The sequence below is a fragment of the Fistularia commersonii genome, chromosome 19, assembly GCF_037954325.1.
Source record: "Fistularia commersonii isolate RoL2024-O1a breed Wild chromosome 19, RoL_Fcom_v1.0, whole genome shotgun sequence".
In the NCBI taxonomy this organism is placed as follows: domain Eukaryota; kingdom Metazoa; phylum Chordata; class Actinopteri; order Syngnathiformes; family Fistulariidae; genus Fistularia; species Fistularia commersonii.
The window spans coordinates 912,304-928,237 of record NC_141302.1 but is presented as its reverse complement, the minus strand read 5'-3'; the positions used below and the strand labels follow the sequence as shown (position 1 = coordinate 928,237).

Genomic DNA, 15,934 nt, shown 5'->3' with positions numbered 1-15,934 from the left:
GTGTGTGTGTGTGTGTGTGTGTGTGTGTGTGTGTGTGTGTGTGTGTGTTAGAGAGAGGAACAAACCACACGGAGATTTTAAATGACAATAAAAAGTAACAATGTAAACAGAAGCGGGCCGCCGTGACGACCGGAAGACAGGAAGCTGATGAGCGGAGCCGGAAGCATCTGGGTGCTTTGCTGGAAGGGGCGTGGCTTCCTGGACGAATGGGCGTGGCTTCCTGGACGAATGGGCGTGGCTTCCGGGGCGGAGGGAGCGGGAGGCTCAGCGCAGAGGGACTCCGTGTCCGCGGACGAGACGCGGACGTGGAGCGGCGCGCCACCGGAAGTCGGTGGCACCGCGACGACCGCCCGCACCGGACGCGTGCACGACAGCGCGGGAGCGCGCACGGAGAAGGAAAACGGGACCGGGACGGAGCGCCGACATGGCCCACGTCGGCAACGGAGCGGCGGCGGAGGAGGAGGTGGGAGGAGGCGGCGGTGCGGGCGGTGCGGGCGGTGCGGGCGGTGCGGGCGGGACGCGGCGGCTTCCTTTAACCGTTTAGCGTTAAAAAGAAAAGAAAATATAAAAATTAAAAAAAACGTCCGTCGCGAGGCTCGCGAGGCTCACCGGGACCCGCGATCAATTGGCGTCGGCGACGTCACGGCAGACCACGCCCCCCCTCCGCGTGCGTCACATGTCATTGATTCACGCCGATGAGCTCGGATTCTGCACGCGCGCACACACGCGCCCGCGCACCGTCAAGGTACTCGTTCCCACGCTTTACTTCCTGGTCCGGCTTGAAGGACCGGAAGTGCCTGGAGTCCAGGTTCTGCAGGACCGTCTGCAGCAGGTCCAGAGGGGGGACCATCAGGTCTGCAGGGGTCCTGGACCTCCTGGACCTTCTGGACCTTCTGGAGTGGTGTGTGTCTGGTGTGTGTCCTGGTTTCAATCGATGACGGTCCCGGTCGTCATCCGGGACCCAGTCTTGGTACTGGTTTTTGTCCTGGTCCTGATTTGGCCCGTAGGCCTGATCCAGGATCGGGTCCAGGATCGGGTCCAGGATCGGGTCCAGACAGGGGCTGCTTGTCTCTGTCATTAAGAAGGAATCCAGCTGATTCCAGCAACACGGCGGAATGTGTGTGTGTGTGTGTGTGCATTCCGTGTGTGTCTTCTTCTGGCTGTGTGTGTGTGTGTGTGTGTGTTCTATGCGTGTGTGTGTCCTCTTGTATGTGTGTGTGTGTGTGTGTGTGTGTCTTTTTCACTGTGTTTGTTAATGTATGAATGTTGTCTTGTGTGAGTGTGTGCTAGCAAGTGTGTGTGTTGTCTTCTCAGTGTGTCTTTGGTATTTTCTGTGTATGTGTGTGTTTTCCTCTTTTATGTGTCTGCATGTTGTCTTCTGTGTGTGTGTCCTCTGTGTGTCTTCTACTCAGTGTGTGTGTTTCTTCATGTGTGTGTGTGTCGTCTTCTATGTGTGTGTGTGGTGTGTGTGTGTGTGTGTCCCCTGTGTGTCTTCTACTGTGTGTGTGTGTGTGTGTCCTGTATGTGTGTGTGTGTCCTGCGTGTGTGTCCTGTGTGTTTGTGTCCTGTGTGTGTGTGTGTGTGTCCTGCGTGTGTGTCCTGTGTGTGTGTGTCCTGTGTGTGTATGTGTGTGTGTATGTGTGTGTGTGTGTGTGTGTGTGTTTGTGTCCTGTGTATGTGTGTGTGTGTCCTGCGTTTGTGTCCTGTGTGTGTGTGTCCTGTGTGTGTGTGTGTGTGTGTGTGTGTGTGTGTGTGTGTGTGTGTATGTGTGTCCTGGATGTGTGTGTATGTGTGTGTGTCCTGCGTGTGTGTGTGTGTTTTTCTATGTGTGTGTGTGTTTGTCTTCTGTGTGCGCGTGTGTCTTTTTCTGTGTGTGCGGGTCCTCATCCATGTGTGTGTGTGTTCTACGTGTGCGTAAGTGTGTGAGCGTGTGTCTTCTACGTGTGTGCGATTTTCTATGTGTGTTAGTGTGTTTCTTTTTCTATGTGTGTGAGGATGTGTGTGTCTTTCTTTGTGTGTGTGTGTGTGTGTGTGTGTGTGTGTGTGTGTCTTCATCTATGTGTGTGTGTCTTCATCTATGTGTGTGTGAGTGTGAATGTCTGTGTGTTGTCTGTCTACTGCATGTGTTAGACTGTGTTGTCTTCTGTGTGTGTGTGTGTGTGTGTGTTCTTCTCGATGTGTGTGTGTGTGTTCTATGTCTGCGGGTGTATGTGTGTGTGTGTCTTCTATGTGTGTGTGAGTGTGAATATCTATGTGTTGTCTTCTTCTACTGCATGTGTGAGACTGCGTTGTCTTCTGTGTGTGTGTGTGTGTGTGTGTGTGTGTGTGTGTGTGTGTGTGTGTGTGTGTGTGTGTGTGCTGACTAATTGATTAGCATCAGTTCGGGGTCACAAGAGAAGCCGTTCTGAGCCGCGGCTGGAATTTCACTCTGCAGCCGCAGAAACTCCTGAGTACTTAAGTACTCCAGTATCTGCAGTATTTATACATGCAGTACTTGTACACATAGTATTTGTACACGCAGTATTTGTACACGCAGTATTTATACACACAGTATTTGTACATGCAGTATTTGTACACGCAGTATTTGTACACACAGTATTTATACACACAGTATTTGTACACACAGTATTTGTACACACAGTATTTATACATGCAGTATTTGTACATGCAGTATTTGTACACGCAGTATTTGTACACACAGTATTTATACACGCAGTATTTATACACGCAGTATTTGTGTGTTTGGAAGCAGTTTTTCTTCATGAAGTTTGTTCTTTAAATCAATGATTGTTGTTTTATGAAACTTGTTTCCATTCGTTCGTTCCTTCATTCTTTCATTCGTTCGCTGCTGATCCTTCACACACAAACGCTCACACACACACACACACACACACTCACACACACAGACACACACACACACACCTGTTTTACGGCCAGGTGACGCCGGCCTGTGATTGGACGAACAGCAAAACTGGTTTCAGGTTTGGGAAAAAACTGGACGGGTGATGTTTGGTCATGTGACCAGAGGGGGGGGAGGAAAACAACATGAATGGTCTCACACACACACACACACACACACACACACACACACACTCAGAGTCATGCATAGGCATGTATGCACAAAACCAAGGCCTTGTGTCGTGTGTGTGTGTGTGTGTGTGTGTGTGTGTGTGTGTGTGGTGTCTGGAAGGCTGAGAGTGCGACGACACGCCATCTGTTTGGAGACGCAAACTGTGAAACACAGCGTCTGTTCACACACACACACACACACACACACACACACACACACACACACACACACACACACACACACACACACACACACACACACATACACACACATGCATATGGAGGCACACACATGCAGAAGCACCATACATAAGCAGAGACATGCACACACACACTAGCTCACTGCCACGTCTCATTTCTTGCACACACACACACACACATACACACACACACACACAGCCATACACACTCGCGGCCCCATGTCTCATTTCACACACATTTCCAAGGTGATTTCTCGCTTTATTTTCAGCCGATTTTTTTCGTCCCTTGAATTTTCTTTTTCTCCTTTTCTATCTATCTATCTATCTATCTATCTATCTATCTATCTATCTATCTATCTATTTTAATTTATCTTTTATCATTTTTTTTAAATAAATTAATGTATTTTATTTGTATATATTTTTCTTTATTTTTATTTTTTTTTTTAATCAATGAATGTGTAATGTAATACAATGTAATGTAATATTTGTATCTATTTTTATTAATTTTTACATGTATTTAATGTATGAATTTATTTTATTTTTTGTAATGATTTATTTTTTAATTATTTTTTAATGTCTATCTATCTATCTATCTATCTATCTATCTAGGGCCATGTTTTATTATTATTATTAGTTGTATCAGATTAATCTTCCACAAGCGATTAATCTTGATTAATCATCAGAGTTTGTCCGATACCTGAAACAGGAAGTGCCTCTGCTGCACTTCCTGTTCAGAGGCCCAGGTGTCAGCGAGCGTCGGCCATCTTGGTGAGGCTGCCTTTGACACCCGATAGAGTTGGAGCAACATTCAGAGCTGGGGAGAGGAGTTGTGTTAGTGTGTGTGTGTGTGTGTGTGTGTGTGTGTGTGTGTGTGTGTGTGTGTGTGTGTTTCTTTAGGCCCAGACATTGCTCTCAACCCTAAACCTCAATGTGGTTGGAGCATCGCAGCTGCGCCTCCTTATGTAACAACCACTGCCAGCTATTATTAGCCCGTGTGTGTGTGTGTGTGTGTGTGTGTGTGTGTGTGTGTGTGTGTGTGTGTGTGTGTGTGTGTGTGTGTGAGAAAATCTGTGCTGTTGCTTCTTGCCCCAGTCGCCTGTCATTGAAACCGTCCCCGCACTTGCGGCTGCAGTTCCTCCGGCCACCACTAGGTGGCTACGCGGGTCGGGGATAAATTGAAAAAATTAACCGTGTGCGTGTGTGTGTGTGTGTGTGTGTGTGTGTGTGTGTGTGTGTGTGTGTGTGTGTGTGTGTGTGTCTGCAGGACTGCTTTGAAGATGCCTTCGACCGGATTCCAGTGTAAGTAAGACGAACGACCTGGAGCTTAAAACAGGTGCCGTTACCTGTGCTGGACCGGTCTGATGTGTGTGTATATATGTGTGTGTGTGTGTGTGTGTGTGTGTGTGTGTGTGTGTGTGTGTGTGTGTGTGTGTGTGTGTGTGTGTGTGTGTATGTATGTGTGTGTGTGTCTAGGGCCTCTCAGATGGACCTGCACACAGCCATCCAGGAGACCCAGTGTGCTCTGAACCTGGTTCTCAACAACAAGTTCTCTGAAGCCCTGGACCTCCTGCGGCCATGGTAACCACGGTGTGAACACACACACCGCGTGCGGGGCCCTGAACACACACGACCCCGGCGTTGGTGGCGGCGGCAGCGGCGGCGGCGGCTCGGCACCCCCAGATATTCGGCCCAAAAAAAAAAAAAAACGCCCTCGCAGTGAGAGAAGTGAAGTAAGAATTGATCCGACATTTGGATCAGAATCAATCGAACGAATCAATCGAACGAATCAATCGAACGAATCAGCCGGCCATGTTAACCTAACAATCGAGTCAGACGAGTCAAACGGAAGTCTGTCGGGGAACAGTAGAGGAATCAGGCGGAAATTCCCTTTGAATTTCACACCAATGGCCATAGAAACCAAGAAGATGAGAAAGTGTGTGTGTGTGTGTGTGTGTGTGTGTGTGTGTGTGTGTGTGTGTGTGTGTGTGTGTGTGTGTAGGCGCAGGGAAAGCATGTACCATGCCCTGGGCTACAGCAGCATCCTGGTGATGCAGGCCACCATGACCTTCGACCACCGGGACATCCAGGTCGCCATGGCGACCATCAAGGAGGCGCTGCACACCTGCCACAGGTGAGTACGGTCGTCGCCAACGGCAACGCCGCCGCCGCCATCGGCGCGTCCACAGACGTGTGTTTTTCCGGCAGGCTGAGGAAGAAGAGCTCGGTGGTCGGCTCGCTGTCGGGACTCATCAGCAAACACTCGCAGCCGCAGGAAGGTACGGCTCGGCTCCGCCCACCGCTTTGATTGACAGCCGCGGCGAGCGATGTCACCGTGCCGCCATTGTTGTTGTTGTTGTCGTCCAGAGGAGATGCACGCCGAGATCTGCTACGCCGAGTGTCTGCTGCAGAAAGCCCTGCTGACCTTCGTGCAGGTGAGCACGCCGTCGTCCTTCAGGGAGAAGTCGTCCACATCCAGACCTGGTTTCCTGGTCACCTAGTCACCGGTAAACTGGTCACCTCGTGGCCTGTGGAATGGTTGCCTGGTCACCTGGTCTCACCTGTGGACGGGTCACCTGGTCTTCTGCTGACCTGGTCACTGATGGTCTGGTCTCCTGTGGACTGGTCGCTTTATGGTATGTGGACTGGTCACCTCGTTGCCGGCTGGACTAGTCACCTAGTCTCCTGGTCACCACCTGGCCGATGGACTGGTCACCTGGTTGCGTGGCTACCTGGTCATCTGGTCTCCTGGTCTCCTTTGGTCTGGTCACTTCGTGGTCTGTGGACGGGTCACCTCGTCTCTTGGTCACCAAGTGGCCTATGGGCTGCTCACCTTGTTGCCTGGCTGCTTGGTCATCTGGTCTCCTATGGACCAATCACCAAGTCACCTGGTAGCCTGTTCACCCGGTCTCCTAGTTACCTGTAGACTGTTCACCTGGTCACCTCATGGCCTGTGGACTGGTCACCTAGTTGTTGCTGGACTACTCACCTGGTCAGCCGGTAGCCTGTTCACTTGTTCTCATAGTCGCCTGACAAACTGGTAATGAGTGACCTGGTCACCTGGCTGGCTCTTCTCCTCTCCAGGATGAAAACATGATCAGCTTCATCAAAGGAGGCATCAAGATCCGCACCAGCTACCAGATCTACAAGTGAGACTCCAATCTCCTCCTTATTGTGGCTTGTTTTGTCCCTGTCAGCTGAAGAAGTTTGATTTTCCCGTACGCTCACCTGTCCCTGCAGGGACTGTCAGAACGTGCTGAGCGTCTCCCAGGATCAAGCCGGCCCGTCCGACTCCTTCAGGCAGTTCGAGGGCGGAGTCCGGCTTGGCATCGGCTCCTTCAACCTGGTGGGCTTCTTGCTCCTCCTCTTCTTTCCACATCTACCGAACATCCCTTCTTCACCTGTGACTTGTATGCTCCTCCCGCCTCCTCCAGATGTTGTCCCTGCTCCCCCAGAGGATACTCAGGCTGCTGGAGTTCATCGGCTTCTCGGGGAACCGGGTAACCGCCGCGTTATCACCCCGGTCGGGCGTTCGTGACCGCGGGAGGTGGCGTTCTTCTTTTGAAAACCCCAGCATTGCTTCCTCCGCAGGGCTTCGGTTTGTCCCAGCTGAGGGACGGGGCGTCCAGCCCCAGCCTACGCTCCATCCTCTGCGCCCTGACGCTCCTCTTCTACCACACTTACGTGACGCTGATCCTCGGTGGGTGAACGGCGCCGGGCCGGTAGCAACGCCGCTACCTAGCAGGGGGCAACTAGTCCCGACTAAAAGGCTGTCCTTGTGCACCAACAGGAACCGGAGAGGGGAACCTGGCGGAGGCCGAAGCGCTGCTGGAGCCGTACCAACACAAGTACCCAAAGGTTAGCAAAGTGGCACCTAGCACCTAGCATGCTAGCCGGACATATCACCGACTCACACAAGTCAGCTAAATTATTAGTTAACTGATAAATTAGCTAAATTATGGTTGATTGATAGATGCTAGCTCAAATATGGCTGACTCTGGCAAGTTAGCTAAAATGCCTCTAAATAAGGCATGTCAGCTAAAATGTTGTTAATTGAGATAAATTAGCAAAATATATCACTGACTTATAGTATTTAGCTTCAGTATCACTGACTCTGACAAGTAAGCTAAATTATTAGTCGACTGATTGATTAAGTTAGCTAAATTATGGTTGACTGATACAAGTTAGCTTAGATATGGCTGATTCTGAAGAGTTAGCTAAAATGCCCCTAAATGACACATGCTCACCAAAAAGCTAAATTACTACTAATTCAGTTAAATTTGCCTAACACATCACTGATTCATAGAGGTTAGCTTAAATACTGGTGACTTAGACAAGTTAGCTAAGATATCGTTAATAGTTAATTAAATTATGGTTGATTGATTGAAGTTAGCTTTAATATCGATGACCCAGGCGCGTTAACTAAAATGCCCCTAAATGAGACATGTTAAATACCATAACACTGGTAATTCAGATAAATCAGTCCAAACTGTGCTTATGGATAGAAATTAGCTCAGATATTGCTAATTCAGATGAGTTAGATCTGGTATCACTGCCTTCTAGCAAAAATGCCATCCATCCAAAAATGTTGGCCAAATTATTGCTGACTTTGTTCACTAAAATATCAGTAATTGATCGTGCTACGCTAGTATATCCTTCGATAAGACATGCTAGCCAAAGTACCGACAAATTAGCCAGATGCCAGTGATTCAGAGGAGTTAGCTAAAATATAATTAACTGATAGTGTTTAGCTAGTATGTCCTTCGATACGGCACTCTAGCTTACGTACCGACCAGTTAGCTAGATTTCAGTGATTTGGAGGAGTTTGCTAAAATATCTGTCTCATACAAGTTAGCTAACATCCCATGTTTAGTAGAAGTTAGCTAAACACTGTCTGAATGACACAAGTTAGCTAACATTAAATGTTTAGTAGAAGTTAGCTAAACTCTGGCAGAATAACACAAGTTAGCTAAATTACCGTTGATTAATAGTGCTTAGCTAACATGTCGCTGTCACTGAGAAGTTAGCCAAGGCTAGCTTATTCTGTCTTCAATGAAGAATTCTCTGTCCGTCAGGGTTCCATCATCCTCTTCTACTCCGCTCGCATCTCCACGCTGAGAGGGAGCTTCGAAAAGGTCAGGGTTCCTTTTCTTCATGTTCTCAGTTCCTCCCCTGGAACTGATGTTCCACCACAATGCTAAATTTTCTGGTCCATGCTGCGTCTGCTAGATGTTTAGTCTACATCATGGATCCAGTCGCCTCGCCGTCCTCCTCGTTGTTCAGGCTTTACTCGTGGTTCGTTTTCCATGTCCAGTGTCACTCCATCTAAGCCTGCTTCCATCTCCAGCATGTTATGTTCTCCATGTGGACCACTCCAGTTCCTCCTGTGCTTCTTTTCCCTCCATATGTATGCTCTCCGTTTTAGTTCCTTGTACTTCTGTCCGTTCACGTCACCTTCCATCAACTCTAGATTGGTGCGCCTTTTTGGACGTTCTGTCTCCATCTTGTTCCAAGTCCTCAACGTTCCATCCTGACTACACTCCAGAAGAGCCCTTCTTCTCCATGTTCTGTCCTTACCACACTCCAGAAGAACCCTTCCCCTCCACATCCCATCCCTAGCTTGCTCCACCAGAACCCTTCCTTTACTCTTGATCTTCATAAGAGTAAAGATTTTCCACTTCCCTTCAAGGAGGTTCGTGTTCCTTGAAGGACGGAGGCAGGTTCTGGAAGGTTCTGCTGATCTCCTGTGCTGTGTTCCAGGCGCGGTCGCGGTTCGAGGAGTGCATCGAGAGCCAGCAGGAGTGGAAGCAGATCCACCACCTTTGCTTCTGGGAGCTGATGTGGGTTCACTCGTACCAGCAGGAGTGGCTGCAAGCGTACCGCTACGCCGACCTGCTGTGCCGGGAGAGCCGCTGGTCCAAGGTCAGTGTCTGTGCGTGTTACCTGGTTACCTGGTGTACCTGTGTTCACCTGGTGGCCTGGTCACCTGTGGACTGATCACTTGGCCTCCTGGTGACCCATTCTCCTGGTCACCGCGTGGCCACGTGACTTGTTGCCTGGCAGCCTCGTCATCAGGTCCCTTGGTCTCCTTGACTAGTCACCTAGTTCCCTGGTGGACTAGTCACCTGGTAGCCTGTTCACTTGGTCTCCTAGTCACCTGTCAACCAGTCATCTGGTCACCTGGCTGTGTCTTCTTCTCTCCAGGGTGAGTGTGTGATCAGACTTGCAGGACTTGCAATTCTTCAAGTCCTGCAAGTCTGGACCTTCCAACCTGGTCTGGTCTGGCGAGTCCTGGGTTTGGCTTGTCTGACCTGGTTTATTCTGGTCTGGTTCAGTCCAGTCTGGTCCGGTCATGATGGTTCTGGTGCGGTCTTGTCTGGTCCAGGCAATTCTGGTCAGTTCTAGTCCTGGTCCGCTCTGGCTTGGTCCAGTTGGTTCTGGTCAGGTCTACTCCTGGTCAGGTCTGGTTTGGTAGAGTCTGTTCCGATCTGGAACCTTCCAACCTGGTCTGGTCCAGCCTTGTCTGGTCTGGTTCACTTAGTTCTGGTCCTGCCATGCCTGGTCTGGTCTGGTCCAGTCTAGTTCGTCCTGGTCCTGGTCTGGTCCTGGTCTGGTTGGAAGGTCTGGTCTGGCGAGTCCTGGTTTGGGCTTGTCTGATCCAGTTTATTCTGGTCTGGTTCAGTCCAGTCTTGTCTGGTCCAGTTGGCTCTGGTCAGGTCTACTCCTGGTCAGGTCTGGTTCGGTAGTCTGTTCTGATCTGCAACCTTCCAACCTGGTCTGATCCAGCCTTGTTCAGTCTGGTCTGGTCCAGTCTAGTTAGTCCTGGTCTGGTCCATTCCAGTCTGGTCAGGTCCAGTCTGTTTTGATCCAGCCGATTCTGGTCTGGCCTGGTCTAATCTGTTCCGGTCTGGTCCGTTCTGGTCCGGTACCTCCCAGGGGTCTAACGTTGCTGCCCGTGTGTCCAGGCCATCTACGTTTACCAGAAGGCGGCCATCATCAGCATGATGACGGAGGAGGAGGCCAGGACCACGGGCGAGGACGTGGTGGAGCTCTTCAGGTCACACACACACACACACACACACACACACACACACACACACACACACACACAGCTGAAGGTGCTGAAGGTCCAGGTGTCCGCTGTCCTCCTGCAGGCAGGTGGAGGGCCTGAAGCAGCGTCTGGCAGGAAAGTCCATCCCGACGGAGAAGTTCGCCGTCAGAAAGTCCCGGCGCTACAAAGCGTCTCGTCCCGTCCCGCTAGTCGTCCCTGCGCTGGTGAGCTCACCTGGTTAGTTAGCGGTGAGTTTGTGGCGCGGGTTAATCGAGCGCCGTTGTCCCCCGGCAGGAGATGATGTACGTCTGGAACGGCTTCACCGTCCTGGGCAAGAGGGCCGACTGCACCGAGGCGCTGCTGGTTACCATAGAGACGGCAGAGGAGCAGCTACGCGGCGACACCGGTGAGCGGTTACCCGACGAGCGCCTAACCAGGACGACCCGCTAGCTAGCAGTTCAAGCGGATGCACTTTAACTCCAAAACAAAAGACTTCACCAATGGTTAACCAGGAGCTATCCACTAACCAGTGTCTGACCGTTAACCATTCACCAACCGCCATTGAGCTACCTCGCTACATTCTAACCTACTCAGACCCAGCTTACCTAACTGCTGTCAGACCATTAACTAATGGTTAGTTAACCATTCTCTAACCACTACTTATCTGTGTAACTACTCCTTATCTGTTCAACTATTAGTTCACTAGTACTTCTCTTTTTCCAAGATACAATGTTACAACTATTTGTTTATACTTCTAACCGTTAGCAGCCGCTCAACTCGTTAACCTTTCACCCTACTCCTTCATCTCTAGTTAACCATGACTTTACTAGTACTTCTCTTTTCCCAACATTCGACACCACAACTATTTCCGATATTTTCGCACTATAAGGCACACATCCATCTTATGGTCTGCAAAATACGGCAGGTCATACCTCTAACCTTTAACCTCAACCCATGTGCCACTCCTAAGCCATGACTTAACCAGTTAACTAGTCACCCACCCACCCCCCCCAGACCCGTCGGAGTTCCACCCTGACGACAGCTGTCTGGTCCAGATGTTGAAGGGTCTCTGTCTGAAGCATCTGGGCAGGTTCCTGCAGGCCGAGCTGTGCTTCACTCAGGTCCTGTCCAGGTAACTCACACACACACACATTCACACACTCACACACACACAGACAAATTCTGAAGAGTGTGTGTGTGTGTGTGTGTTGCAGTCAGAGCCGTATCCGGTACGACCACTACCTGATCCCCTTCACGCTGTATGAGCTGGCCCTGCTCCACAAGGACCAAGGCGACATCACTCGCGCCACCGCCTACATGCACAACGCCAAGTGAGATTCCTCCGCAAGCCCCGCCCCCTTGGCGCCTGCCACCATGTACACTGACACACACACACACACACACACACACACCCCTCTGTGAACGGTAGGTGCATATCTTCATGAGCTCAAAGAACTCCGTGATGGGCCTGACTTGTATGCTCAGATACCTTTATATATATACATGTATAGACTTATATGCATCTATATACATTTTATACACTGTCATATATTTTTATATTCCATAAAATGTACTTCATTACATTACATATTATTTTGATTTAACTTCATATAGACACACACAAACACACACACACACACACACATATATATATATATATGTGCCATTTTATATGTTGCCATATGAAATACAGTATGTCACATCTGTATGGACATACTTCTATACATATAAATACATATACTTTTTATTTGCTTTTATAGACAGTACACGCGATTATATGAATATTGTATAAACATACATATACAGCATACTTTCTCTTATGTGCATACATACTTACACGTACAATTATATGTACTTCTGCTTTCTGTTATACACCATAATACACCTTTTATATATTCTTATTTGTGCCTTTATACGTTGATTTACAGCCCTCTTAATGCTTCTATGGATCTTTGTGATCCTTATAACAACTATACATATATATATCCCTTCTGTGTACTCAGTACCTCTAGTGAGCTCAACACCTGCATGTACCTCCCAAAGTACTTTTGAAATATACCCTTGTACACCAGCATATACCCATTTTCTGTCAAGTTTACCTTTTCAAGTCACACTTGGGTACTTGATAAGGTACACTGGATGGAAAATGGGTATATGCTGGTGTACGGTGCCGTGAAGTCATACTTCTGTACTTTCATGTATGAGTAAACACCAATATTTGTACAACTTCTATTTGTACTTCCTTCCACGTACCTTTGAAAAGAGCATCGGTTGAGGTACTTCCTGTTTCTCTGCCCAGGACCAACTACAAGGATTACTCCATGGAGTCGCGCCTGCACTTCAGGATCCACGCCGCCCTCAGCAGCCTGAACGGGTCACCGGTGGGGACCCCGAAATGACCCCCCACTTCCCAACCCCACCCCAAAATAAGCTAACGAGCTCGGAGCGCTAACGAGCTGCCACCTGGGCTAGATGAAGGAGGTGCGTCCAGGCGGAGGAGGTCCTCTCTGACTGTCGGCCATCTTTATTTATTCCTTTATTATTTAAACACTCCTTGCGCAGACTCTGGGTTTGTGTTAGCATGTCATCGTTAGCATCTTCCCCCTAGCATCTCCCTGTTAGAGTCTTCCCCTTAGCCATTCTCCGCTAGCATCTTTTCCCTTAGAGTCTTCCCTTCTGCATCCACTTGTTAGCTTCTTCCTGTTAGCTTCTTCCCCATTAGAGTCTCCTCCTTAGCATGTCACTGCATCTTCCCCAGTAGTCTTCCCTTAGCATCACCCTCCTAGCTTCTTCCTGTTAGCGGTGATGCTCGGTTGGTTTCACTCCCGGTTTCATTTTTTTTGCTAATTTGCTTATCTGAACTAGCGCCTTTGTTTACCTGGAAGTGTTATTTTTAAGGCACAAAGCTGACACCCCATATTTTGGGCCAGAGTATCTTTTTTTTTATGTCACAAGAAGAAAATACATTCACTTGATTTGCCATGTAAGTAAAGAGTAAATGTAATTAATAAGTAATTAACCCCAGACGTCTGACAGAAAGCAAAGTTTTTGTGCCTTTTTGAGGTTTTTCTTTTGTTTTTTTAACAGTTGAAGTGAGCAGAAGGGGCCGGCGTCGTTAGTTCGCCTTTGTTTCTTGAGGTTCTTAGCATCACATCACACCGCCACTTCAACACACACACTAACACACACGGCTACACACTCCTGCCCACATGCATTCAGCAACAGTGCGGTTAGCAAGTTCTCGCTGTGGCCATGTTTGTAGTTCTCTTCAGTTAGCGATTACCGGGTTTTATATCCCAACGCCGGCGGTTGTCATGATGCGGTTAGCAAACTGCTGCGTCCAGTTAGCTGACCTGTAGCATCCCACTTCTAGCCGCGTCTGTCCACCTCATCAGCTGCTAACTGATAGAAGCTATTTGCTAACACACTAATATACGGGCTTTGCAATTTTTTTTTTTTTTTGGGAAACAACAGCAATAGCATTCAGCAGCCGCGGCAACATGCAATATCATTCCGCCACTCACGCTAGTCCGGAAAGTAGTTCCGGCAAGCTATTAGCTCGAATTTTACAAAGTCCAGTTGTTTTGCAGCGTCCGTTCATGAAGCAACGAGTCACCGGACGACTCGGATGACACACCGCAAGCCAGAGTTTTTCATGCTAAGCTAACAGGCAAGATCAGGCTCTTATCACCACCATATCCCTGTTTTCTAGTCTCTCCTGGTTGATAGTCAAATTGCTAATTGCTAGCTCGTGTCTTCGCTCACAACACGATGGCACGTCGAATGGAAGAACCAAAGCAAGTGCTTTAAGTGTTAGGAAGCTGTGCTTTTTCCTGTTAGCGGTTGCCTTTTTTCCCCCACTAGCTGCTAATGCTGTGCTAGCTTATTGCCTGCAAACAGGAGGTTGTGACTCCAGATACAGAATCAAGAGGCGATGCCTATACCGGTTAGCTGAGAGAAAGCACAACCCCTCGTTCCTCAGCCCGAGAACGTCGGAGAACGCTCCGACCAAACGGTACTTAGCGTCAGAAGAAACACGACCTCAGCAAGAGTGAAGGATTTCAGCTTCTTGTTTTCCCAGCGGTCGCTACCATTAGCCGCGCGTCTGCGAATGTAGAGACCCTTTGTCTCCGCTGGGCGTCCTTCCCACTTCCTGTTTCCACAGCTTTAGTGCCTATGAGCGTTGGTGTGTGGGTTTTATTATTATTATTATTATTATTATTATTGTTATTATTATTGTTGATTGTTGTTGTTGTTGTTTTGTTGTGAAATTCTCGCTCCATGCAGTTCGATGGCCGATTAGCGTTAGCGCCGCTCGCTAACCCCAGGAGGCTGCCCTCTGTGGAGGTTTTTCGCTAACGTCGCTAACGGCTACGCTAGCGACGTGGCCGTTCCTCGGGGAGGAACTCGCTGAAAAATAACACCAAAGATTTAGCTAGAAATGGGTTTTAGAGGTCCCGTAACCAACGGCGACGGCTTTATCGCCAGGAGCGACACAAGAATCTCGCTTTTTACCCCCTCCCTCCTTTTTACTTCCTGTTTTAAAGCTCTCTGTTTCAAAGCTGGTCTGAAAGGAATGTATTTGTTTTTAATAGTATTTGAAGGAAAAGAACTATTATGGGATGGCGTGTGTGTGTGTGTGTGTGTGGGTGTGTGTGGGTTCTGGTGTTTCAAGAGAACGCGTCAATAAATGTTTGAAAACTGAGTCGCACTCGTTTCATTGTAAAGGTCTGATGTTGTGGAAAAACTCTGAATTTACTCCAACAATCCAGAGGGATTCGGTTCATTCATTCATTCAATCATTCCCTTATTTATTTGTTATTTATTAATTCATTCACTAATTTATTCACTCATCCATCCACTTATTCATTCATTCACTAATTTATTAATTCATTCATTCACTAATTTATTCGCTCTTTTATTCATTCATTCATTCATTCAGTCTCTGAGTCATTTTTTGAATTATCCATTCACTCATTCATTCACTAATTTATTCACTCATTCATCCAATAATTCATTCATTCACTAATTCATTCATTATTCCTTTACTAATTTATTCGCTCTTTGATTCAGTCATTCACTCAGTCTCTGACTCATTTTCTAATTCATTCATTCAGTGATTTATTCATTCATTCATTCACTAATTTATTCGTTATTTATTCATTCACGCTTTTATTCATTCATTCACTCATTTTCTCATTCATTCACTATTTTATTAATTCACTAATTTATTCATAGTCATTCATTTATTCATTCATTCATGTATTCATTCATTCATTCACTTTGTTATTAATGTATTCATTCATTCATTCATTCAAATTACTCTCAGGTTAACATGCAGTGTCTCATACTCTATGCAGTGTGTGTGTGTGTGTGTGTGTGTCTGCTTGTTTGCCTCTGTGTATGTGTGTGTGTGTGAATGTTCATTCTGTGCATATGTGTGTGTGGGTGTGCATTTGTGTGTTAGTTTATGTATGTGTGTGTCTGCTTATTTACCTCTGTATGCATGTGTGTGTGTATGTTTATGTATACGTGTGTGTGTATGTGTGTGTGTGTGTGTGTGTCACTGGTCTCCACCCTCTGCTCCTCCAATCAGCAGAGGCCTCTGAGTGGGCGG

The 15,934-nt window shown here is 47.9% G+C and overlaps 1 protein-coding gene across 1 annotated transcript; it reads left to right on the top strand.

The window, feature by feature from the left end:
• Window positions 1-249: 249 nt before the first annotated feature.
• ttc39b (tetratricopeptide repeat domain 39B) lies at window positions 250-15,022 on the top strand. The gene is made up of 19 exons (XM_086166033.1): window positions 250-463; window positions 4,534-4,568; window positions 4,743-4,847; window positions 5,269-5,400; window positions 5,475-5,545; window positions 5,634-5,701; window positions 6,351-6,415; window positions 6,507-6,612; window positions 6,701-6,766; window positions 6,858-6,966; window positions 7,057-7,124; window positions 8,342-8,401; window positions 9,027-9,188; window positions 10,232-10,323; window positions 10,421-10,541; window positions 10,612-10,723; window positions 11,332-11,449; window positions 11,532-11,648; window positions 12,617-15,022. Exons 1-19 carry the CDS (start codon window positions 425-427, stop codon window positions 12,714-12,716), a joined length of 1,746 nt encoding a protein of 581 aa, XP_086022159.1. The 5' UTR covers window positions 250-424; the 3' UTR covers window positions 12,717-15,022.
• Window positions 15,023-15,934: the final 912 nt, after the last annotated feature.

Excerpts from the sequence above, each read along its gene's own strand:
- ttc39b (XM_086166033.1), top strand. The coding sequence starts at position 425 with ATGGCCCACGTCGGCAACGGAGCGGCGGCGGAGGAGGAG. Across the intron at positions 5,401-5,474 it reads GCGCTGCACACCTGCCACAG|GCTGAGGAAGAAGAGCTCGG; the intron begins GTGAGTACGGTC and ends TTTTTCCGGCAG. Across the intron at positions 6,967-7,056 it reads TTACGTGACGCTGATCCTCG|GAACCGGAGAGGGGAACCTG; the intron begins GTGGGTGAACGG and ends GTGCACCAACAG.